At 40.1% G+C, this 23791-nt stretch overlaps 2 protein-coding genes across 6 annotated transcripts in view; one reads left to right on the top strand and one right to left on the bottom strand.

Annotated features, from left to right (window-relative positions):
• Positions 1–3927, bottom strand: part of DPH3 (diphthamide biosynthesis 3) — an 18402-nt gene extending 14475 nt beyond the window's left edge. Inside the window, exons 1-3 of one of the 2 annotated variants that reach the window (XM_032108655.1) lie at positions 3792–3927; positions 3617–3691; positions 1633–3167 (exon numbers count right to left, since the gene is read on the bottom strand). In XM_032108655.1, coding sequence (XP_031964546.1) covers positions 3102–3167; positions 3617–3691; positions 3792–3899 — 249 coding nt within the window. In that variant the 5' untranslated portion in view covers positions 3900–3927 and the 3' untranslated portion in view covers positions 1633–3101. Of the gene's footprint in view, positions 1–1632; positions 3168–3616; positions 3692–3791 lie in introns of those variants that run through there. The other variant, XM_032108645.1, reaches the window with a different exon arrangement.
• OXNAD1 (oxidoreductase NAD binding domain containing 1) lies at positions 3898–23791 on the top strand. Of its 4 annotated transcripts, none has more exons than XM_032108620.1 (9): positions 3898–3997; positions 9818–9983; positions 10251–10314; positions 13593–13699; positions 17229–17370; positions 20117–20153; positions 20262–20359; positions 22668–22776; positions 23407–23791. In XM_032108620.1, the coding sequence occupies exons 1-9, from the start codon at positions 3898–3900 to the stop codon at positions 23559–23561; spliced, it is 978 nt and encodes a 325-aa protein (XP_031964511.1). In that variant the 3' UTR covers positions 23562–23791. The 4 variants fall into 4 exon arrangements, with proteins under 4 accessions (XP_031964511.1, XP_031964501.1, XP_031964491.1 ...); XM_032108610.1 differs by having other exon boundaries at positions 20259–20359; XM_032108600.1 differs by having other exon boundaries at positions 20117–20359.

The raw sequence follows: 23791 nt of genomic DNA, 5'->3' as shown, positions 1-23791 counted from the left end.
CCATAAAATTGTGGCAACAAGAGCGTACTGCTTGTTTTCAGTGTTACACAGGAGTTCAGGGGTGTTCAACAGTATGAGAAATTTCACAGCTTGAATATCTGAAACTCATCATAAATTGTTTCACCCTCTCTAGTCTCTACCAAGTATGAAGTACTCCATTAATGTTCACGTGATGCTGTTTTCACCACACTGGACTCCTCTGTACAGACCCAAGGACCTAATCAAACACATGATCAATCAATCTGCTTGTCAGATACAAGTAGCAAACAAAAGTCTTCTTTGTGTCCTACACAATTGCCTTTTGAGAAAAAAAGTGAGCTACTGGTTTGTAAGAGCACGTAATACACAAGTAACTCATGAGGGACCAGAGCCTGTGGCGCTCTGAGGAAATCTTGTGACTGAATTCCTGACGAGGGACATTTCTGATGGGTTACTCAGACTGCCCTGACTGGTGTTCTGGAATTACACAGTATGAAAGAATATTTTTAAAAGATGACTGCAATCACTGGAGTCAAAAGCTTCTTACAAGTTAACAAAAGACAAGAGTGGGCAGCCCTTTGGCTTTAGCATTGCTGAGCTTTCATGAAGGATGAACTCTTGCTGCAGGACTCCTCTCTGCAGAGCAGAAGGGAAAACAACAGAACAGCTCAACGGTTTTTAAATGTCTCTCTCAGATTCTCAAAGGGCAACAAAAAGAAACGTGACACCCATCCTTGTTTTGCCTCCTTTTTGCAAGGAACAGCAACTACTGTCTTGAGTCCCTCAAGACCCTGAAATGAGACAAGAGTTGAAAGTAATTTATGTGTGCAAATGTGGCCACATCCTTTTCTAACAGTCAGCCACACCACCTTTCTGTTGTATGCTGTAAAAAAACCTCCAGAAAAGTATATATCATGCACACTTTGTTAAAGCTTTGATATACACACTATGTGATCAAGTAATTTTAATGTGCATGTAAATTGCGTTCTACAATTCACACCAGGTAAGAAACTTCAAGCACTGACAGTCCCAACTGATGTAATGAACTAATTAATTTTCCTAAAATTACTTTTGAAAAACCCAATACCTGTATTTCAGATGAGTGCGAAACACAACTAAAAATCAATTAAAAACTTGTTACATGCTATGTTTACTTGGCACCTGCCAAGCAAAATTCAATTGATTAACGCTTTTTACAACCATGCAGGAATTTGACCATATAGAGCACAAATAATTCTCTACACAAGTTTTCTGAGTCAGGAAGGGCCTGACCTTCACTACATAACAAAATCTGGTCAATGATTTCTGCAAAATCTATCCATTTTTAGAGATGATACACTTGGCAACTCATTTTGATGCATTACATCAGAGCATACATTCCCTGGTCTTGCATTTGAAAATTGATATAATTCCTTTTATTTAGAACACCTGTGGAAAAATCATGAAGGTGTTTATGCACTAGAAATCTGAACAGGGGCTTAGGTAGGGTTTCTGTAAGTTTGCCTTACAGCATCTACTGATAGATTGAAAGTTTTTATTAACCAGCCTGAAGAGCTTCCACTATCATCACCCAGCAGCAGCAACTCAAGACCTCTGGCAATCATTGTGGCTGGTGCAGGAACAGAATAAGTAATGGCCCATTATAACCACTGGTGGAATCTTAAACATCTTTATTTAAATAGTCAAAATAAATATTTGATAAGGCATAGCTAACCAAAGTACCACAACATTCATTTTTTTTAAGCACAGATATCAAAGTAACACGAGTGCCACCTCCTGGTTTAGGCATGGAAACACTCAGGGTTGTGCTTACTGCATTCGAAACTTCCAACTAGGTGTAGTTTTCTTTTTCTCTCCTTTTCTTAAAATAACTACAGTGTTCAACATTCACAGAATGCTGTAAGAACAAAAATAATTAAATGCAAGAATCCAGTAAAACTTGCTTATCTTTAGTGCCTGGAGCAAAATAGCTTATAAACTCTTAACAGGTACTTCCCCCCAAATTTAGCCACATAGATGTCAAAGCCTATTAAAACACAGGAATGACCACAAAAATCTTTAAGTGCAGTGGCTTGTAATTCAAGAAGCAGTCGTGGAATCAGTGTGGAGTAGGTTCTCCCACCTCTTTTCTACATTAAAAAAATGCCTTTATTAATTCAGTGAAATGTGCGCATGTCCTATCCAGGAAGTGACAGAATCTAATAAAGGAAGGCTGAGAAATTTACTACAAATGGCACAAAGAACTGCAGCCCATTTTATATCTACTGCAACAGTCAAACCACAAAGTTTTTGAGAAAATAGGGGTAAAATACAACCCACTTCGAGTTCCAGTCCATTTGCACATTAGTAGCTGTGCAGAGGTAAAAAAATAGTTGACTCCATTTCACACAACACCCATAAAAGTATTATCACTATTATGTCAGAGTGATGTGGCAACAATTACCAAAGTTCTTTCAAAGCAACATTAGAAGCAATTTAAGAAACAAATCTGCCCCAACTCAAGTGCTGCCCCCAATGCAGATACACAGACAACTGCACCTTCCTTGTGCTTACAGGAGTAAAAACAATTTACCAGCACTGGGTAAATGTTGGCTCTGGGTCTCTTGTTTTCTGCCCATACGAAGAACACAAGCACACATCCTGGGAGATGCTGCACTGTGTCAACTCTGTATGGCATTGCGTCCTAAGGACTCCTAAGTCTTGCCTCCCAACATTTCAGCTCTCTATGCCATTTCACACTCGCATATAACCACACAAAGCCTGTTTTTTTCCACAGGCTAAGAAGTCACTGCTAGACTAAATGTTGTAATTTTCCCAACTTCACACTCTTCATCTGTGTATTGACCTGCTGTAAATCAGGATTATAATCAAGTCTTCTCAAGTCTTCTGGAATACACAGAGCAACTTATATTTTTTTTTTTTTTGAAGTATAACCCCTTGGAACAAAACCCATTCATGTGTTTGATGTCCCAGAAAACCTTCATTCATGTTAGGAAGACAGACAATTATTGCACTTGTAACCCACAGCAGCAAGCATTTCTAGGAGGAGGACCACATCTCTTTCCGCAGTCACCATCCCCATACTTTCTCATCCCAAAGCAGCACAGTCCACGATGCATTCATCAGCACTTGACCAATTCCTTGTTTGGCAAAGGTTCTGCCACGACTTCATCCCGCATGAACTGCTCCTAAAGACAGCAAGCAGGGATTTAGGCGATTTACATTGGTTTTGGATCTCCTCTACCTCAAAAACACCACGAGATACAGCCAGGCTAGAAAACAGAGTGATTTTAAGTGGTATGAATCTGTTTCCCAAAACTTGAAAGCCGAAATCTGCCCACCAGGTGAGAAAAGCTACCAGGCTGCTGCCTGGGCTGCCGCAGTCAGTCACAAGAGCTCTTCATTCACATCACTGACTTCGTCCCGCCTGTGTCCTACCCCACGCCCACCCAGGCACGCGTGTTTTAAAGCCCAAAAACGGCAGAAGGAGACCAGAATAACAAGAGATCAGGCAGGAAACGTAGTCCCAAATCAGGGATTTTTAAACGCTGCCCCGTGCTTCCCGCATGGGGCGGCAAACCGGGACTCAGAGGAACCAGGCTGGAACCGCGTCCCACTGCTCTCCCCGCGCACCCACCTGGTCGTAAATGACGCGCAGGATCAGGGAGCAGCTGGGGCAGGTGGCCACGTCCTCCCCGTTCTCCAGGTCCTCCTGTAAAAGCCCCGGGAGAGCGGTCAGGGCCCCGCCGCCTGCGCGGCCCACGGGCCGCACCACCCTGTTCTCCCCCTCGCCCTGCCCGGCCGTCCCTCACCCGCGTGATGAGAAATCGGTCCCCGCAGGGGCACGGGTAGCTGTAGGTCCCGGTCTCCTCGTCGTACTCGAAGTCCTCGATCTCCACCTCATCGTGGAACACGGCCATGGCGCCGGGAAGCGGCGGGAGCGGGACGGGCGGACGGGAAGAGGCGGCGCCTGACGGGGCACGCGGGCGGGACTTCCTGTCACGTGATGCGGCGGCGGGTAGGGGCAGTGGGGAGCGGGCCGGGGGATCCCGGGATCCCAGGGTGGGCTCGGATGGGGGGAGGCAGTGGAGGGAAGGGGAGAGGAGGGTGAGGGTGAGGGTGAGGGTGAGGGTGAGGGTGAGGGTAAGGGGCGGCGGGCTGAGGGTCAGCGCGCTCAAGTGCCTCCGGCTCGCCCCTTCCTTACGGCGGGAGTCCCGCACGCCGGTCGGAAGCCGTGGCCGTGGCCGGGCCGCCCTCTGCGGCCGATGGCGCTGCCGGTTCCAGCCCTGGCCTGCCCGGCGATCCCCAGAGGCTGCGGGGGAACGGCCGGGCACTGCCGCGACCTTGCCCTTGGCTCTCCCCTGCTCCTTGGCCGTGTGTTTCCCCTGCCCTTTGGCCGCCTCAGCGCCGCCCCGTCCCAGCCGGGCACAAGGCTGCCGTCCCCTCTTTCTCTCCTCCCCCCATCCTCCTCCCAGAGCTCAGCGTGTTCGCCTCAGTCCTGGGAAAAGGGGAAAAACTTTGTTTTCTGTGAATTCTTCTGTAAGAGGGACTGTTTGTCTAGAGGGGTGTCTTACCGAGAGATAGCTTTTGAAAAAAGACTTCTGTGCTGCTTGCTTAAGTACCCTTGCTGCCTCCCTCTGCACTCTCTCGCACTGACTTACGTAGTAATTTGCACTTAAGTGTTGCACGGGTGAACTAAAAGTAATTCTCCCTTCAGATAGTGATGTGGGACTGGGGGAAAGAAGAGACGCAGACATGCATCTCACGCGATACTAAACCAGGGCCAGTGGATCAGAGGGGATGGAGAATGAATGGCTCGTTGGTTTTAAGTGGGGAGAGAAAGGAGTTGTGAAAAGTAGTGCTCGTTTCTCTCTGTGGAGCAAAGGAGGTTTATAAAAGCATGTAAATATCTAAAGGGTGGGTGTCAAGAGGATGGAGCCAGGCTCTTCTTGGGGGTGCCAACCACCAGGACAAGAGGCAGTGGACAGAAGCTGATGTACAGGAAGTTCCACCTAAATATGAGGAAGAACTGTCCTGTGTGAGTGACCGCATACTGGAAAAAAATTGCCCAGAGATTGTGGAGTCTCCCTCACTGATATTTGAGAACTTCATGGACACGATTCTGTGCCATGTGCTCTCAGATGATCCTGCTCGAGCAGGGAGGTTGGACCATATGACACACTGTGGTCCCTTCCAACCTCTGTGAAGAGGGTATTTGGAGTGGCTATTCCTGTACTGGCTTGGGTAAGATGAGAATAAAGGGAGCACATCCCACCTGACAGGAGCTTGGGAGGCTGAAACACTGCACTTCATGGAAGGCAGGGACTTGCCAAAGAGCTGGATGAGTGAAAAGCTCACAGAGGTGACAGATGGGGCAGAAGCTGTTCACATTTTGTAAAGGTGTGAATCACACTTGTATGTGGTAGAGGAGAACCAGGACCCATTAAAAGACATTCTGGAATTTACTGGTTGCAGAGTAAAAATTGCAAATGATTTTTATTATGTTTTTCATGATTTGAGAGTGATGGTAATATAAACGGAGCAAGTATCTTGAACTACTCTTCAAGAGAGTTATTTCTAATTTAGGATAGAGACTCAGCCTTAAAGTAGTCTGTATCAATAGGATCTTTCAGCTGTGACTATAAAATTAGGCTGGCATTTATTTTGTTTCCAAGATTATGTATTGATATTGAACTTCAGGTTGGTAGTAGATGTCTGTAACCTTGATGTGCTATCTGAAAGATTCCAGATCATAAAGTGATCCTCATGAATTTGAGAAAATGTGATTTTTGAGCACTCTGGGTTTACAGATAATATGCCAAGGTAGAGGAATGTGACTTCTTCATTAGATGTGTACTTTGTTGTCCTAAAGTATTTTGAGATTGTTAATACTTTTGTTATCAATAGCTTCTAATAGCTTCTATACACTTGATGTAGAAAGTGCTGAAGTGTTTTGTTTAAACACTTAAGTACACTTTAAGTACTCTGTGATGCTGTGGGAAAAAAATTTGAAGTAATTTTGCTCACTGGTGGTAAAAGAGTTTTAAATAATTCTGTTTTTAAAAGTCGCAAGCTGCTGTGGAATTAAATGCTGAAAAACTGTTAAAAATTATGGACAGTTAAAACTTGCAGGAAGTATTTCTTATGCTTGCAAGTGGGCATTTTGAATAGTCACTGTAAGTGTATTCCATTTCCGAGCAGCCTAATTTATGGAAGCTCTGCCTTCATTCATACAAGATTACAAACAGGACAGATTATTAAGTGACCAGCCAATGCAGCTGTTAGTGAAATCCTAGAGAGTATAGGCCTGATTAGTTATAAACAAGTTGAATCGGTGCCATTTCAAGGGATTCAAAATGAAAAACATTCTGAAAATAAATTACACGCCTTAAAAGAATGCGGGAAAAGATATTTAAATGAAAGTAAAATATTAGTGCTTTAAAGAAGCAATGGACTGCATCATGGAAATAAATATTTGATAGGGGATGATGCATGATAGAGACTTATGGTAATCCATTTTGGGAAAAATAAAGGCAGATTTACAAGGAATGAGAAATATCTCTTGGCTCTCTATGAACCTGTTCCTACACTTGAAGGGTGGTTCTGACTAACTTTGAATGTTGTGCATGTCAGTTTATCTTTCTCTGTCATAGCTGTTTGAGGGTGTGGTTTTGAAGCTTCACACCGTGTTTCCACTGTAGTGCACATTGAGTGTCTTCCACTTTCTTTACTCTTTAGAGATGTATTATGTAGGGTACGTGGAAGTGTGAGGGTTTAATGTGCTTTTAAATAAACCTGTGAACAAACAGGCTTAATTAAAGATTGTAAAATTCTCCACCCAGAACCCTTTCTTTACCACTAGAAAGGGAATGCATAGTCAGTGTTTGATCTTTCAAACGTGAATATTGTTTGAGCATTTAAAATCACAGATATGTTGGCTGGAAGGCACTTCTGAGCGTCATCCAGTCAGAATTCCTGCTTGGAGCAGGACAGTTGTTCACATTGGATTAAGCCAGTCCCAGGTGTAGACCTTTGTCATGAGGCTTTCCAGCCCTGCAGTTTCTCAGCTCCCCTTTGAAGGGGAGCTCTACTACTCTAACATAGTATCACCCACAAGTTTGCTGATCATAGAATGGTCTGGAGGGGACCTCAAAAGATCATCCAGTTCCAACCACCATGCTATGAACGGGGTCACCTTCTGTCTCATCATCCAAGTTACTGATAAATTTATGGACCTGTACCAGCCCCAATAACAACCCCAGGGTACTCTTAGTGTTCCTAGCCAAAAAGTGAAGCAACTTGAAGCCATCAAGTCTTCAATTCTGTCTGCCCAGACAGTTTTCAACCGCTCCAACCATCCATCTGGCCTTGGCTTACTAACGTGTGTGTGCCTCGGGGGGTGGTGCCAGGAGCCACAGGACACTCAAGGTGTGTTGTATCCTGTCCCCTGAGCTGCGTGACCAGACCTTTCATTACGGTAGCTATTCAGATTTATCAAATATAATTTGCCCTTGGTAAATCTGAGTCAAATCTTCTTGAATGCTTTCTTAGCTTTCACCCAGCTAAGGGGACAAGCTCTGAGCATTTTTCCAGATACTGAGATGGTGCTGACTGCACATAAGCACTGCTTTTTGCCTCTCTTAAAAATGAGCATGTGTAAGTCTTTTCCCAGTCAATTGGAGACTGTGTGATAAGTGTTTTTCATAGGTAATAGAGAGTTGCCTGACAAGCGTGTCAGCTGTGTCTCTTAGCAACCTTCAGTGTAACCCGTCTGGCTCTGTGCATTTGAGTACATCCAGCATCTCAGCAGGTGCTGGCCCTGCTCCTACTTATCCCTCTCCTTCCCAACAACCCTGGTACAAGCAGAGGTCTGGGTGTAAGCTTTGCCTGTAAAGACTGAGGCAAAAGGAACGTTGAGTACTTCAGCCTTTTCCATATCATCTCTGACGAGGTCTTCCCCTTTTGAGAGACTGCAATGTGGATGGTTAATGACTCGAGCAATTGCCCATTTGGAAAAGCTACAGGGGCTTCACTGAGGCTGTGTTTGCACCCCACCACCGATGGGCAGGAGGAGAGGTTTGGGTGTGTGGTGGGAAACATCTGCATAAGAACAGCCCAGGTGCACCCACCACCAGAGGATGGCCACAACAAACTGACCTTTGTTTGGCAACAAGCTGGGTTTGAGCCAGATAAGGGAAAAGGCCAGTAAGAAGCAGGTCCTGCTGAGGTGGGATAATGCTTTTTATCATGCCAGTGTCCTCCCTTACACAGCTGGGCCAGGTGTAAATCTCCCTTCCCAGGGAAGGTCTCAGGACACTCGTGTTCACACCTGGGCCTGAAGATGCTCATCCCTTCCTGTGGGGCAGAACTGGCTCAACTGCGCTGGCGTGAGAGGCAGCTGTCATGGCTTAGAGGGTGTCATAACCCATCAAAGACCCCAAAGCGCCCCCAGATTCATTTTTGGGGCCTTCCACCAGACCGCTGCACCTGATCCCCGGTGTTGGAACAGACAGTGTAAAACTCCCCCCAGGGCAGGTACCTGGATGCTCCCACCTGAACATATTGAACCCACTGAAATCTGTGTTTTGTGGGATTTCCCCACCCCTGATGGATCAAGGCTGCGACTGTCCCTTTGACTAAGTGAAAGTTCAACAATGAAGTCTTGTCACTGGATCCATGGGTGATGATAACTTTGCTATCTACTCTTATCCTTTCTTTCTCTTCCTTACATTTCCTTATGTATTTTCTTAAATGATTCTTTTATACTTCTATATTGTTTCATTTCTATAGACAATAACCAAAACAGCTCTGTACTTCCTTTCCATTGCAACCAAATCGTTCTAAAACAAACCTGCATTATACATTGTCTTGGGGTGACATTATGATGTGTATCCTGTATCGCTGCCTATGCCCAGAAATTAATTTCTGTGTCTTTCTATGCCTCTAAACTGAGCCTGAGAGGGGGAAGGAAAAAACTGAGCAAAACTTTTTCAAAGCAGTTTGCAGCTTGTTCAAGGTCACACAGAGATAGCAGGGTTTTTTCCCCCCCCCCCAGCTGCAGCAGGGGAGCAAGGATGCACCCGGCTTGCTGCTTTTCAGTCAGCTTTTGGCCAGTTGTTTCAGTTTCTTGTTCTCCGGAGAGAGACGGAGAGTTGGATTTTGCTTTTCCTTCTCTGGAATTCCGGATTTTCTCCCTTTTCTACTGGACTGCTTTCAACCTCAGAGCACATCGGGAGGACTTTCCACCGGGCACAGAGGGCCTGGCCTTGGCCCAAGCCCCAGCTCCGAGGAGACCAAAGGGAGGACTCTAATACTTTCCCAGGTTTTTCCTCCACAGCAAAACATTTTATTATTTAGCCTTATTTTCCTTTTCCCATGTGTTTGGTAAATAAATAGTTTTATCTCCTCCACTTTCCTTTGAGGAAAATTTATTTTTTCCCGAACCCGGGGGGGGAAGGGGTGGTTGTGCCTTCTCTCAGAGGATATATTTCTAAATTTGGCCAAACCAGAACATACATATATATATATATATATATGAAAACACTGGTCATTCAGTGTCTTTTCACTCTAATCTGCCTCAAGGAATCTATTAACAAGAACCTCAGTTACCCTCACCTTCAGGAGTGGGCATAACACTCCTTCACGTGATTGATGCACATTTTCACTTGTTTATGATACTTTCATACTTTTAAAATTCCCTCTCATTATCCTGTATGTCTGTTGCTAGTTTTAGCTCCAGCTGAGCTTTGGCTTTTCTGATTTTAGGGAAATAAAGGTGACAACAAGCCATGTCAAATATTAAGTACTTCATTTAACAAATATTTATGTTTTTTTTCAGGAACCAGTGATTCTGAAGACTGCCTGGTCATCATGGCTCGTGCTACTATTTATGTGGGTTACACTGTTCCTCAGTTACTGAGAGGTGCTCAGAGCAGAATTTTTCCCTCTGATTCTGCATTGGGGGTGTTGAGGCGTTCTGCTTTTTGTTACTGCACAGGGAGCAGGTAGATTATCCACTTCCTTTTTTTTTTTTTTAAGAGAATGCTGTGGTGACACTGTCAAAATCAAGCTGACAAATTACTGCAGACCTATAAATGCTTAATTTAACTATAAATATAATTATATATTTATATTTAATTCTTACTTAGATTTATGTCATCTGTAGTCTGGATTACACTGGTAAATTATTATGTTAATAGAAATTCATATCAGTAAGGGACAGTAGCACAGCTGTCAAAATGACAATTGTCTTTGTTTGCTTTTTCTTGCAGCACAATAAAATCAAAAAGGAAAATGGATCATTTAGAGAGGACAGCAAATAATTTTCGACAGGAGGTTAGTGTTCTGTTCTTTAGGATGCAAGTAATTTTTTTTTTTTTTTTTTTGCTGTGAATATAATTATACTGGATAATAGTATTTGATTCTTAGGGTCCATTTTGCCTTCTGCTGGAGTCTTGTTTACTTCTTTTTCTCCTCATTTTTAATACTTGATACTGGTATAATGTTAGCATATTTTGTGCTCAGTGGGTGAAATGTAATGAGTTTTAAAATTTGTCAGTGATATGATGCTATTTACTTTATGTTGGACAAGAAACTTAATAATAGATTCCTAGCCAGGTATGGATTATAATAAGTAATGAAAGCACATGGATACCCATCATCTCTACACAGACTTCTCCGATTTTTATGGATTTCTACAATTCTGGTTCAGATTTGAGATTAAAAAATGTGGAAAATGTCCTTTTATAACATAGAAGGTTAGGCAAAAAGTGTAGACATTTTGGAGGGAGAGATGATAGACAGCTGTAAAAATGATCTTCATTTGTATCTCTTTTAATTCACAAGTACAAGGAAGATGGAGCATTGTTCTCCATCAAAATCCAGAAATGCTTTTTCTGGATCTCAGTTTTGAGCAGTAAGCATTCTTCTTCATAATGTTCAGAGGGAGACATGCTCTTGTATTTCATACAGATATTTCCTTTCTGTAATAAGCTGAAATAGATGCACACAGATGCAAACACACCAGATGTCAGTGTGTATATGTGTACATAATGAAGTCTTTCTCTGCTAATTTTTCCCCTAACTATAGTGGAGAATAAGTCATGTTCTTCCCAAAAGGAAGCTGGGTGGAGGGTATATGTAGGTAACCCCCAAAAAAGAAGATTCAGCACTGTGTGACGTGGGCTATAGATGGATGAGACAAATGCAGCCGCATTCAGCCTGTCACCAGAGCTGTGAGCCAGCTTTTGGGAACCACGGAGCTGTGCCTCAGCTGCTCACACCTAATGCCAGCTCTTACCTGGGTATGGATCAGCATTGCTTGTGAACATCCAGCTGCTCTCATGGATCCTGCTTACCTGAGGAAATGGGTGTAGAGAGAGGCACGGACCGATGCATGTTCTCATTCACTTCTGACATGAAAAAAATGATGGCACTTTGGAGTGTTGCAGCCATGGGGTTTTTTTCTATTTATTGCTTGGCTTGCTTCCTTTCTCTGCTCAACATCAGTATCTGGAACATACGTGAAAAATGGATACTTATGAGGTATTGGAAGCTCATGGTTGGTGCAGGGAACTGTAAGGCACAAGGAAGAGAAGGAGGCTGTATGAGATAGGTGAAAGAGCAGGGCTCAGTTCTTGCTACTGCACATTCTCTGCATATCAGAGGATTATGCTGTTTCTTTTTTTAATGCTTGATTTATTCTTTGTTGCTTTATTTCTGACCACTTTAAAATCAGTTTATTTTAAATCCTCTGCTTAGTTTCAAATTCCATATAATCAGCAGTTTGCTTCCCTCAGCCAATATTGCCTTATATGGCCATTTTAGTCCAGTAAAATAATCATAAATCTGTGTTGCATTAGTGTGAATGCTACAGAACACTGCCTGTTGAAGAGTGATAATGTGAAGGACCAGGGCAAGGAAAAGTGACTAATGCATTCTTGAAACACAGCTGCAAAATCCGGAGTCCTGTGTCCTCCTTCATCTCACTGCAGCCTTGCTCTAGCCAGCTGGATACTCTTGTGATGGTCCAAAATACTGGCTGAATGTCTTTGCTCACCCTGACTCAAATTTAGTTTTTGAAATAACTTTATACCAATTAAGAATTAAATTTCCAGTACTTTTGCAGCTCTCTTAGCTAAGTAACAAATTAAGGAGTGTACTGAAGAGTAAAGAAGGGAATGAAGAAGATCCAAAGTTAATGTCCCTTTCCTGCACTTCTCCCTCAGAACAACCATTGAAGTAATGTATCTGACATTTCTCTTGTTAATTTTGACTGGCTGCGTTCCTCATTTAATAGTGTCTGCTAAAGTGGAACAGGAATCCATGTTACTTCATTTTAAATTAGCAAATGTCCTGCTGTTTAATGGGACAGGGGACGTGTTCAGATGTTGCTTTATGAATAAATTAATTTCCTGACATATGTTTTAAATTACAGCATAGTTACTTAAAGTTAAAATTTTTTTGATCTGTTTGATCTTAAACAAATGAGAAATGGTAGAGCTGTGGTGGTATTTTGAGTATTTCCTTGTGTGGTAACTGACATCAGCATTTTTAACAATAAAATCTGTGCATTGCTCTGTGTAGAAAATACTTAGGGCATTGCTTTCTTTGTAGAGGAAAAAGGTGAATAATTATAGTCCAAAAATACCTGAAAAGGAAGGGCAGGGAGGGGATGAAAATTCATGCTGCTCTGATGGGCAACAAAGAGTTTAAGTGGCGTGCTCATCCCCAATGGCTCTGTTTGCAAAATCCACTTTTCATTTTTCATCTTTTATTTTTTAAACTCTTTAAAAGTGGTATCAGCTATGACTCTGACATCCTCCCATGTGGCTGCCAAACAAAAACTGCTCTGTTAACCAGACATGAGACCTTGTGTCCTGGTTTCCCTGTGGTCATATGGGAGTGTAGGGGGTAAATGCAGTCACAAAAGGCTCATTGGTTTTCTTTCATTGATGCATTAACATTAATGCATTATCTTTCGGTACTGCATTTAATTACGTAAATAAATCTAGTTACAGATCCAGAATTCTCCCTGGGACTTCAGTTGCAACTGATTTTTTACAAGTGTCCTTTGTCAGTCTTTATATCAGAGATCTTTTTCCTTTGTTGCTGGAGGACGCAGGAGTGTGTGTCTTGTATAGATGTCTGAAGAATCTGAAAGGCGATAACTAGCAATCACATCTCTTTATAGCTATGTTCTCTTCAACTGAAATAAGTTTATATATAATCCTAGAAAAAGTGACAGAAGACATGGTGGACTGCAAGTACAAACATATTTCTCCATTCAGTGACTATTTAAGCGAATCATAGAATCATAGAATGATTTGGGCTTGAAGGGACCTTAAAGATCATCCAGTTCCAACCCCCTGCCATGGGAAGGGACACCCTTCACTAGACCAGGTTGCTTAGGGCCCCATCCAGCCTAGCACTGAACACTTCCAGGGATGTAACCCGTTTTAGTTTCTTCACCTCAGTGAAAAAATACTGGTGCTGTAAGTAATGAAATGCTATGGATAACATGGGAAGTGATGGATGTCTAATGCACAGCTTCTTGAGTGCTTTTGCTGCAAATTGTATCTACGTATCACAATGGCTTCTTTGTCTTTTGTTAGGTAATTGCACAAGCAAAAGTGTGTGGAATCACCAATGAATCAGAGACAGTCAAAAGACTTCGTTTGGCTATTGCAAATAAGGATTTTACTTTCAAAGCAGGACAATGGTAAGATCTTCTGGTATATTTGAGGGGGAAATTAATAAAAGTCCACTTATAGATAACAAAGTGCTGAAAGGTCTCTGATCCTTGGGCCTTGGAAAAAGTTGTTAATTTACATAATAAAATGTTTTCTTACTGAGTGCTCTGTCAAAGAGCTGATATTTGGCATAATTTTAAAATAATTACTAAATTTAAATAATTTTAAAATAATTTTTAAGTTTTTTATAAAAAATCTATTATTACTGTTGAAAGGGCAGAAGTGGATATTCTTTAAATGTTCAGTTATACTGTTTTGGTGTTTTCCTGTGGTTTATTGTATTACATTGTTTCTTCAAGAGTACTTTGAAGTTCACTGCGCTTTATTCTGCAGGTTGTCTTTGCTGTCTTTATTTACTAGTTATTTTTACAGTGGAGCTGAGACTGCTGATTTGCAAATTACTTAGTTTTGGTTTATTTCTTCCCCTTGAAGTTTCCACTCTGAAAATTAAGCCTGTTAGGTCAGGTTAAGATGTTAATATAAATAGGCAAATTTTAAAAGAAATACCTTGAATTATTAAGCCTTTGAAACAATTAGCTGTTTGTTTAAACAATTTTACAGGGTTTTTTTCGAAAGGAACTAGTGGGTTTTCATATTTGTCATCCTTCCTTGTTAAAAATACTCTCAGTAACTTTTTTTTTTCTCTAAGAAATTAATTTAAAACTAGGAGTAGTTGCTTTTGGCAATGGACATTTCAATGTTCTTAAACTTTTTATTGGCTTTGGTCATCTGAAAGTGGTTTTGCTGAAATCAAAGTATAGCTGCTAGGGTATTAACAGCATATGTTACTCATGGAGTGTTAATCTGCTGGCTTTTAAATTTAGAACCAGAACAAAAGATGCTGATTAGCAATAATTTGTTTGTAAAGTAATTTGCTGCAGTTTTTGCACATGTGCAGTGACTCATATTAAATTCTTGCTTGCCAGTACTTGCAAAGTACATTTACCCTCCAAAAATGTTTTTGAAATTATCATGCTGAAAACTGAAAGCTTTAATTATAATTACTCTTCTTCATTTTCTTCTTCCTTGAAAGTGTTCTAATGCTATTGTAAGGTATACACCAACTTCTCTGTACTCGTATCTATAAACTCGGGTTGCATTTTTTTGATGAGCAGTACAAAACAACACATTTTCCTGAGCTGAAAAGGCTAACTTGTTAGGATTTGCCATAGTAAGATGTTACAGCCAAAGATTGTCACTAAAATGTTTACATCTCTTGAAAGTGTTCTAATTACTGAGTTTTTCAGAAGCAAAAGTGAATTTGTTTTGCAAGCACTTTGGCAGATACTGGTCTTTATCTGACTTGAAATAATAATGAAGAGACTTGTTGCTGTTACCCCGTTTGATTTACTAAAATGTGCATTGAGGTATATGCATGCTATAAATACTTTGAAGAAGTAGCTTCATGGTTTTGGTTTTTATGATCTCTTCCTCCAGCAACGGGTAATTATTACACATTTTTTAAAGATATGGTTTAGGTAGGCTTTAAAAGGAGGGAAGTTAAAAACCACCCTGAGATCTCTGGTTTACATCTTTTTGTGCTTTTCCTTGTTGTGGATTTTCTTCATTTTTTTCCCTTCTGCTGTTCTTTTCCCTTAGGCTGTCAGAGGTAGCATTTCTTCAGGAGCACTCTCACCTTTCCCAACATGGCTGAGACAAGCCATCAGAGCTAGCTGACTGTAAGATAGTATACTGTGCCTTGAAATCTCTCACAGTTATGTGCTTGGGAAAGAACTACTGGTATGGAAAGAAAATGCAAATACTGCATTAGTATTTGGGAAAGGTAAAAACCATGTTTGATGTAGGTTTTGCAGCAATGTTTGTGTGTTTCCCCACCGGGCATGGATAAGGTTTTGCTTACATGCCAAGGAGAACATTTTGACTTGAATGTAACTTGTGACTTTACAGCATAAATTCTTATTTTTTTTTTCGTTAACTTAAGTAGTAAGATTATTTTCCACCAGAGGGAGGTAAAGAGCTTCAGTAGCATCATGAGATACTCTCTGGCAAGATAAGTGCTGCGATTCAACAGTAAACTTTGGAAAACACCAGCTCCCAGAGCCTGACTATCAGTAAAGCTGGGCTCCATGGGCAGTGGGGCTGCACAAACTGAGGACACTGAAATAAGCCTTCACAACGTTTTTGGTTGTAGACCTGTCTTTTGCAGTCAGATATCTTTATGCACCATCAAGTTTATTTTAAGCATAAAGTTAAAAATTGTATCAGTGTTGTATATATCACACTGTGAGCATTCTTCAAGAGAAAGATTTTTTTTCTTCAAAGGGTGAATTTTGTGTGGAGTAAGCAGACAAGACTTTTTTTCTTCTAAAAGTGGTGAATTACTCAAAGTGCTTCTCTCTTTCCTCAAGCATTTGTGGTCTCTGTGAAGAATACAGCCTTGCTGTTTAAAGAAGATACCTGTGCAGTGGAAGCCAGTCTGTATTTCTTGTTGCATCCTCATTTAACTAATACTGAGCCAGCCTAACCCAGGCTTGAATTGAATGATGATTTTCTAGTACTTGGCATTGCTTATCAGTGTTTCCTAAGGGGACCAGCACAACGGATTATAAACATTAGGTTTATTTTAAAATATAGGGGTTTTGTTATGTAGTGTAGAAAGCAGAAGCATTTAAAGATTTATGGAACACAGAGGAGTTCAGGTTATAGATCACAAACCAACTTGTAATTTTTTTCTGATAACTATTTGGAAGCCTCATCAAGGCTTATCAAAGCCTTACTTTTATGAGACTGAATTATGGTTCCTATATAGTAATGGCTTGCCTTCCATACTCTCTATTGGCTGGTATTGCAGAAGCTTAGCCACATGTTACCTTCTAAGCTGTACAAACCTATGCATGGTTTACTTTTAAGCTGAAAGAAAAAAAAAAGTAGGAATTTATTCTAGTTCCATTTCCTATAACCTAGGAAGCGATATCTGCCACCAGAGGGAGCTGCGGTTCTGCTGCCAGTTGTAGACTTTTTACGCAGGAAATTTTTTACACACTGTTGGTTTTACTTCAGATACTTCATCTACCCAGGAAAAGAAAGTGTTTAATCTAAAGTAATTTCCCTAAAATTAGAATCCCAGTCTTCGTATGTTTGAAAATTGAAGAGCCCATCAAAGGGACCAAAAAGAGTGGGATTTAAGCTATTTTATCAGACCATAATTATGGTTTTGTTCTAATATGCAAATAATTTATTTAAAACACTTAGAATTTTAGTCTGTTGTGAGATGTGACATCTAATGCTAAAAGCAGAATGGTTTGAAAACCTTCTAGTTTAGCAAACATGATGAGATGGTTCTAGATGAAAATTATTCTAATGAAATGGCGTTACTCAAGATTAACTCCCTTTTTGGAAAAACTACATTACAGAAATGAAGATGTTGTAAAGGAAGGATAATTGAAACAAAGGGAGCCACATTATTTTGGCTATTGTTGTCCATGTTTGGGGGTTGTTGGCTTCTTTTTTAAACTTTTGTGTCCAATCTGTTTTTAGGGTTGATTTCTTTATTCCTGGAGTATCTGTCGTTGGGGGATTCTCAATATGTTCAAGCCCCAGCCTGTTAAAACGGGAAGGAATACTAGAGCTGGCAGTAAAGTACACTGTTCATCCTCCTGCTCACTGGATTCACACTGAGGTAAATGAAATTAACTGAGAGATTTGGCTCTTTTTTGTGCCTTTTTTTTTTTTTTTTTTGAGGTAAAGGGGGTGTTGTGTATTTTTAGACCACTTTGTGCTATTAACTGCAAAACTCATGTTGACTTCTTTAAGCATTTTGGATATAACATAAATCTTAAAACCTTTTGTTCAGTAAGGGGCTGAAATATGGAAGTATGGTTATTGTGATCTTTTGACTCCACTTGTGCTTACAGTGGACTTACAGTGATACTGTAGTTTGTGTATATAAGGGTTCTCACTCCTTTGGAATTAATGAATTTTAAAATGTTAAAAAACCTCTGTTCTAACTTACATCCCTGAGAACAGGCAGTGTTGCACATTACAAAGTTCCATCTGATAACTTTTCATAATTCCTGACTATTTCTCTAAATATAAACTGGGAATCGTCGATAAAGCACAGATAGATATAGATTATAGCCAAGGGAGATATTTAGATCAGTTTTTCTGAAACGATAAAACAACAGAATAATGCAGAATGTCTGTAGTATTCTTTTAAATATGCACTATTTTTGTAATAAAGATGTAACACGAGGCTTGGGGTTTTCGCTATGTTAAAAGTAAAGTCTGACATTTGGCCTTGTGGTGTTTTGCTCATCATTTGCCCCATTCAGTTAGTCAGATGAGTCACATGTTTCATCAATGATCTGTCCTATCAACTTTTGTTCTCTTCACAGTCTCTGGAAACTATTTAAGAATTTTTGATGTTGTGAATCAGTTTGTGGTTGCTAAGTTTTCTGGTGGAATTTATAGGATAAATCTTTAGTTAAAGGGTAAGCTAGGTCAAACCTGATGCCACGGAGAAACTTCCAGGGTATACGTGGACTCTTCTAGCTAAACAAAAGTGCATGCTTTTCTTTAGGAAGCAAGCAGAAAAAATACCAACCTAGAATTCGAAAGTGTTGTATATATGGTGACAAAACCAGTGCTTAATTGATTAGAAGTTGCTCCTAAAGGAAGTTGATATCTCAGGGTTAAAAACATTATGGGAATAGTTAGGACTCATTTACTCACTGTACCTGTGTTTTTTAGAGGTACTTATTTCTTAATATTACTGTATATAAAATAGTAAATTTTAGCACCATGTACTTTGTAACTTTAAGAAGATGTAGCCTTTTCTTTAAAAAATATCCATGTAATGTATTGACTGCTTCACTTCTCTGCCTAGGCTAAAGGACAACACTTTCTCATGGTATTTCTTCAGAATTTTACTTTTTCTTCTTGTATACTGACTTGCTGTTATCACTGTCATGGCCAAAACAGGGAAATACCTGGGAGACTGCTGGTTAAAAGAGATTCTTCCCAAGTCCCATGTCCAATCTTGAGGAGCTATTGCTGGTTAAGAGGGCAGATGTGAGATTTTCTCCCTAAAAATGCTTATTTCCTCAAAGGGTACCATATTCTGTGTCCTCCTTAGGCCACATGCATCTGGAACACTTGTAGATTCATGCTTCTCTAGATGGGAGTAAAACATGGTGGGAAAGCCTGGCAGTGTACATGACAAGGGAGAGAGAAATTAGTTTCAGATAATGAACGCTGATTGTCTTACAGTATAATTGAGAGACAGTAGTTTTGCAATAATTAAGAAAAGCAAGAAAGTTGTTGGGTGTTTTTAATGATCACGCTTACTATTTTAGGAACCCATGTGTTCTATGCAGTACCTGCATCCAAGGGCATCCTTCTTGCTCCTGGTGGAATTGATACGTATTTAGACCTTTGCTGTCTGTGTAGTCTTCATTAATGGAACTCCTTTTGTTTCAATTTACTGTTTCCTGATATGAAAAGAATTATTTGGAAGAAATGTTTTCATTCTCTGAGCTAATTTTTCAGCAGTTCTTTTAGCTTGTTCTTCTCTCCTCCATTCCCACCTTCCTTGGTTTCCCTATCCTCTTCATTTTATCTTTTAAAACCTATATATGGCCTGAAGTGAGTTGTGTTTTCTGCTCTTATTTGTTCTGTCAGCTTGCAGTGATGTGGAAGAACTCACCTGACTTCTCTGTACTGCAGCTTCACCTTTCAGACCAGGATGCAGTGCTGGTTTACCAAGGAGATACTGACCCAAGTGGATTTTTTTGTTGTAGCTTTTGTTTTCAGTGTATCAAAAAACATGATTGGACACATTTCTTTAGGAAATAATTTCTTACATACAAGTGGAGAGTAAGAGAGAAGATTTTTCCCTCATTTTTCTTCTTCTGTGCCTCTGAAGTTGCAAATGCAGAAGTGATTCTGCAAGAAATATTCTTGTGAATACTTACTTCACTTTTGGGTGGTTTTTATTTTTTAGGAATGGGGATGGAAAAACCTTCTGTGTGCAACTTATTCTGACCTTCTGTGACCTCATAGCAAGGCCTTTTTTGTCATGAAGCTGGTTTATGGTAGAAGTGTGATTTCACATGATGACCTCAGCTGTTGGAAAACCCTGTGTGAATTGTTCCTCTTTCAGCTCTTACGGGGATAAGAAGGGGGAGTCACCATCCTGTCTTAATATAAGACTGAAACTTTTGAAAGTAGAACTAGATCCCTAGAGACATTGGGTTACTTCAGATAGCTGGAAAATGTGTGTATATTTTAAAGTCCTTCTGTTTTTCCTTTACTGGTCAATTAAATAAAAATCACAGCCCAGCAAACTTGTGACTGGGATGCAAAAAGAGTAAGATTTCAACTTTTGCATTTAATTCTGAAATTAAGTATTTTCTTTTCCATCCTAGTGTACTCTTGACTCAGAAGTGGCTCTGCGAGTGGGAGGTGATTTCTTCTTTGATCCTCAACCTGGTGATTCCCCAGTAAACCTAGTGCTGATAGCAGGGGGTGTTGGAATTAACCCATTGTTTTCTATACTGCTGCATATAGCAGATCTTCATGGATACCAAGAGGGTAAAGGAAATAGACACAAATTGGGAACAGTGAAGCTGTACTACAGTGCAAAAACTACAAGCGAACTCTTATTTAAGGTAAATAAAAGTTTTTTAAAAAACCAGGTCTCAGCTATTCAGCTACTAGTGTGTATCTCAATGTTACCAAATTCCAGAGAGTCCTTCTGTGTGAGACACTGTAAAACAGAGACAAAAGTCACTTCCTGCCTCAGATCCCGTGGATGTTTTGTAAACTGCTTATGCCAGTGTACAAATTAAGGCTGTTACTGGACATACCTGCTCCCACTGATTTTGATAAGTCAATTACACCTAAATTTTACTATATCCCTGCATTTTGCTATGATCCTGTAAGAGCATCATAGTATACTAAAGATTATAGATATATCTTATAATAGATATGTATATACATACACATTAAGAGTATGCATAGTGCTATAATACTGTAACCACACAGTCTCAGTAGAGATTTTATTGAATTTAAAGACTACAAGAGAGTAATTCTATCCAAAGGAAATACTTTCTAAAATAACAGGGGAGCTTTATTGATAATGCATTAGTTACTAATGAGTGGTAGTATATGAATGAAGGATTTACAGCTGCTTTTAAAACTGCTTGTGTAGTACTTCATCAACATTTACTCAGCAGTTAAAGATCACTTGTCACACTCAGCTCTTAAGGGTCATTGACAATATTTTAGGGTTAAATTAGCACAGCTTCTGTAAAGAACCATCCAAAATGATTTATGGCTTTTTTAAGTATTGAAAGCTTTTGATTGTAAGGTAAAGGTGAAGAGCTGTCATGATTCCAGAAACTGTGTATAGGATCCATCACTGGTTTTATTTCTATACTTCAACCATGTTTCCAGATATGGAGATATTTGCTTTCTTTGAAAGGCCATTTGTTTGTTGCCAGAAGCAGAATAATCTGCTCTTCCTTTTGGGCAACTACTGAACACTCAGTCTGTTCTATGCATGCACAGGTTTTTCCAGTGCTAGTGCTGAAATTCCTGAATTTCATTTAAGCAGTTTTATGACAGCAGAGCTTTTGCACTAAAGCTTCTGGGACAGAAGAGAACAGTGTCATGCACAGTGCTTAAAATATATCCCTCCCTTCATTCTTCACATGTCCCTCAGATCCAGAACATGTCTGTCAAAATTCTTCACCTCTGTGCAGAGGATTGAGGAAATAGGATCTCTAGGAGCCTTTATGCTGTTGTGACAAACATCTGTACAGAGCTCCAGGAGGACCTGCTGGGTTATTGCTGATGGTTTGAAGGACCTGGTCCCAGAAGGAGCAGCTGTGTATGGGCTGACAAGGGAAAAGGAAGGTGCCAATATGGGGTCTGATCCTCTCTGTGGATGTACTCTCATGTCACAGGCTGAGGCACTGCTTCTGGAAATCTCCTTAGCGCAAATGATAGAAGCAACAGCATTAAGGGTACAAAAGACAGCAAGTCAACAGTAGAGGTGTGGGTGGAACAGTGTACAGCAGTGTCAGTATGTACTGCTCTTCATGTCTTTTTAGGAACTCAGGAACAGATTTTCTACCAAGTAGAATCTTTCTGGGATTTTTGTTAAGCAACCCAGGGCAGACTTTCAGTGTAGTAACTAGTTAGCAAGCAAACACTTAATAAAATGAGGTAATTTACCTGGAAATTATTTTTTCTTTTATTTCAGAATATTTTAAATAATTTCCAGTGTCTATTCCAGCAGTGAAAATGGTATATAGTGCAGAATCTAAACAGTAGCTAAATCTTAATTTCAGAACTAACTACAGCATCTGGCTAACACATCCTTTTTTTGCTATGATTTGAACTGAAGCTGCTGGGGGTTTGGTAGTAACTTACCCACAGCTGTGATTTAGGGAACTGAAAATGAGTTTATACTTTCTACTCTGGTAAAAATAACATTAGCATTACATGGTAGTTGGTTTTACTTGGAGAACATGAGACACTAAATTGGTCTAGTAACCTTATCAGATAAACCAGACAAGACTCAAAAAGTTCCTAACTAATGGTAAATACATACTGCAGGGTTTTTTAAATGGAAAACCCCTATGGAAGTGGAAGGAGGAAATAGTGAGTATTCGTAAGGGGAAGAAATTGGGAAATGACCTAACTGGATCTTAGGTCCAAATCTTACAGATTGTAATCTATGTCAGGAAAGGAGAAAAGCACTAACATAGCTGGCAGGGTATTCACATTCCAAGTGTGGGAATTCTGTGTACATGTGCAGGTCAAGCCTGTGCAATCATACCCATCAGGTTCTCAGTGCTGAAATGCAAAGTCTTGGTTCCCAGTAATAATCACTGGTGTTCTGGGACTGTGTGCATACATCTGCTTTGATTTAATGCCCTGTGGTGTAAGCAAGTGTGTTTAACATTACAGAAGAATATTCTTGGTTTGATGAAGGCGTTTCCTGGGAAGATCACATGTTGTTTCCACGTTACCCAGCAGCGCTCACAGATCTGTGAAGAACTGCAGCCACACGTTACAGGTAAATGTCATGGCATTGTACAGAGATGCTATCTAAAGCCCAAGTTTGATTATATCCTACAGGATGAAGTTGTGCATAATAACCTAGCATTTTTACATTTAAAGATTCAAAATGAGATGTGAGTTAACAATTTCTCTGTACTTATTTTGCTTTGCAGAAAAGTTTTCTCTTTGCAGTTTTTGTTTTCCTCTGTTAATCCTAAACTTTACACTGATATTTCCCACTGCAGACTTTATTCCAGAAACTATTAAGCAAATGCTGCTTACTTTGCTTAAGGTGGAATTTATGAAGCTGACTGCTTTTAAGAGATACTTCAGTATGTTTCCATTTCTGCTGTATTTGTCTTAGATACACCTATATTTTTTCATGTAAGTGTGGGATTTTACTTGTCTGTAAGCCATGTTCATCCTCAGTGACTAATACCCTCTGCATTCCAAGTAGAAGCACTGATCTAAATCCCCAGAAAAACAAATGGTTTTGGAAGCCTCAAATCTCAATACTTATTATCCTGAAACAGGCCAGGCATTTTTAAGAAATGAGTGCTTGAAATACCTCTAACCAGACATTATTTTTGAAGTGACTTCATGATTAATATTCCTGTTCTCATTTCCTACTTTTTTTCTTTGTCAGAGGGAAGAATATCTGAAAAGGATCTAGAGAAACATGTATCTAATGATACCTCATGGTACATCTGTGGCCCACCTCCAATGATAGAATCTATATCCAAACTACTTGCCAACATTGGTGTTCCTAGAAACTGTGTTTTCTTTGAGAAATGGTGGTAGTGACACCTCCTGAAGAGAAAATATATATTTTTTTTTTTCCAGTGCATTTTGATAAGCTAAAATGTACAGAAGTGGACTATGAATTATTTGGAAGATTTTACTTCATAGATGAAGATGTTCTCAATGATGAAAGTGTTCCTTTAATTTAATTGTAATACACCTGTAATACAGTGGTGCTGCTTTGGGGGGAAAAGAAAAAGATTTTATATTAAAGACATTAGCTGATCTGG

This window comes from Corvus moneduloides, chromosome 1 (assembly GCF_009650955.1).
Source record: "Corvus moneduloides isolate bCorMon1 chromosome 1, bCorMon1.pri, whole genome shotgun sequence".
NCBI classification, from domain to species: domain Eukaryota; kingdom Metazoa; phylum Chordata; class Aves; order Passeriformes; family Corvidae; genus Corvus; species Corvus moneduloides.
Note: the sequence above shows the minus strand (reverse complement) of the source record. Positions and strands in the feature narration are given on the sequence as shown.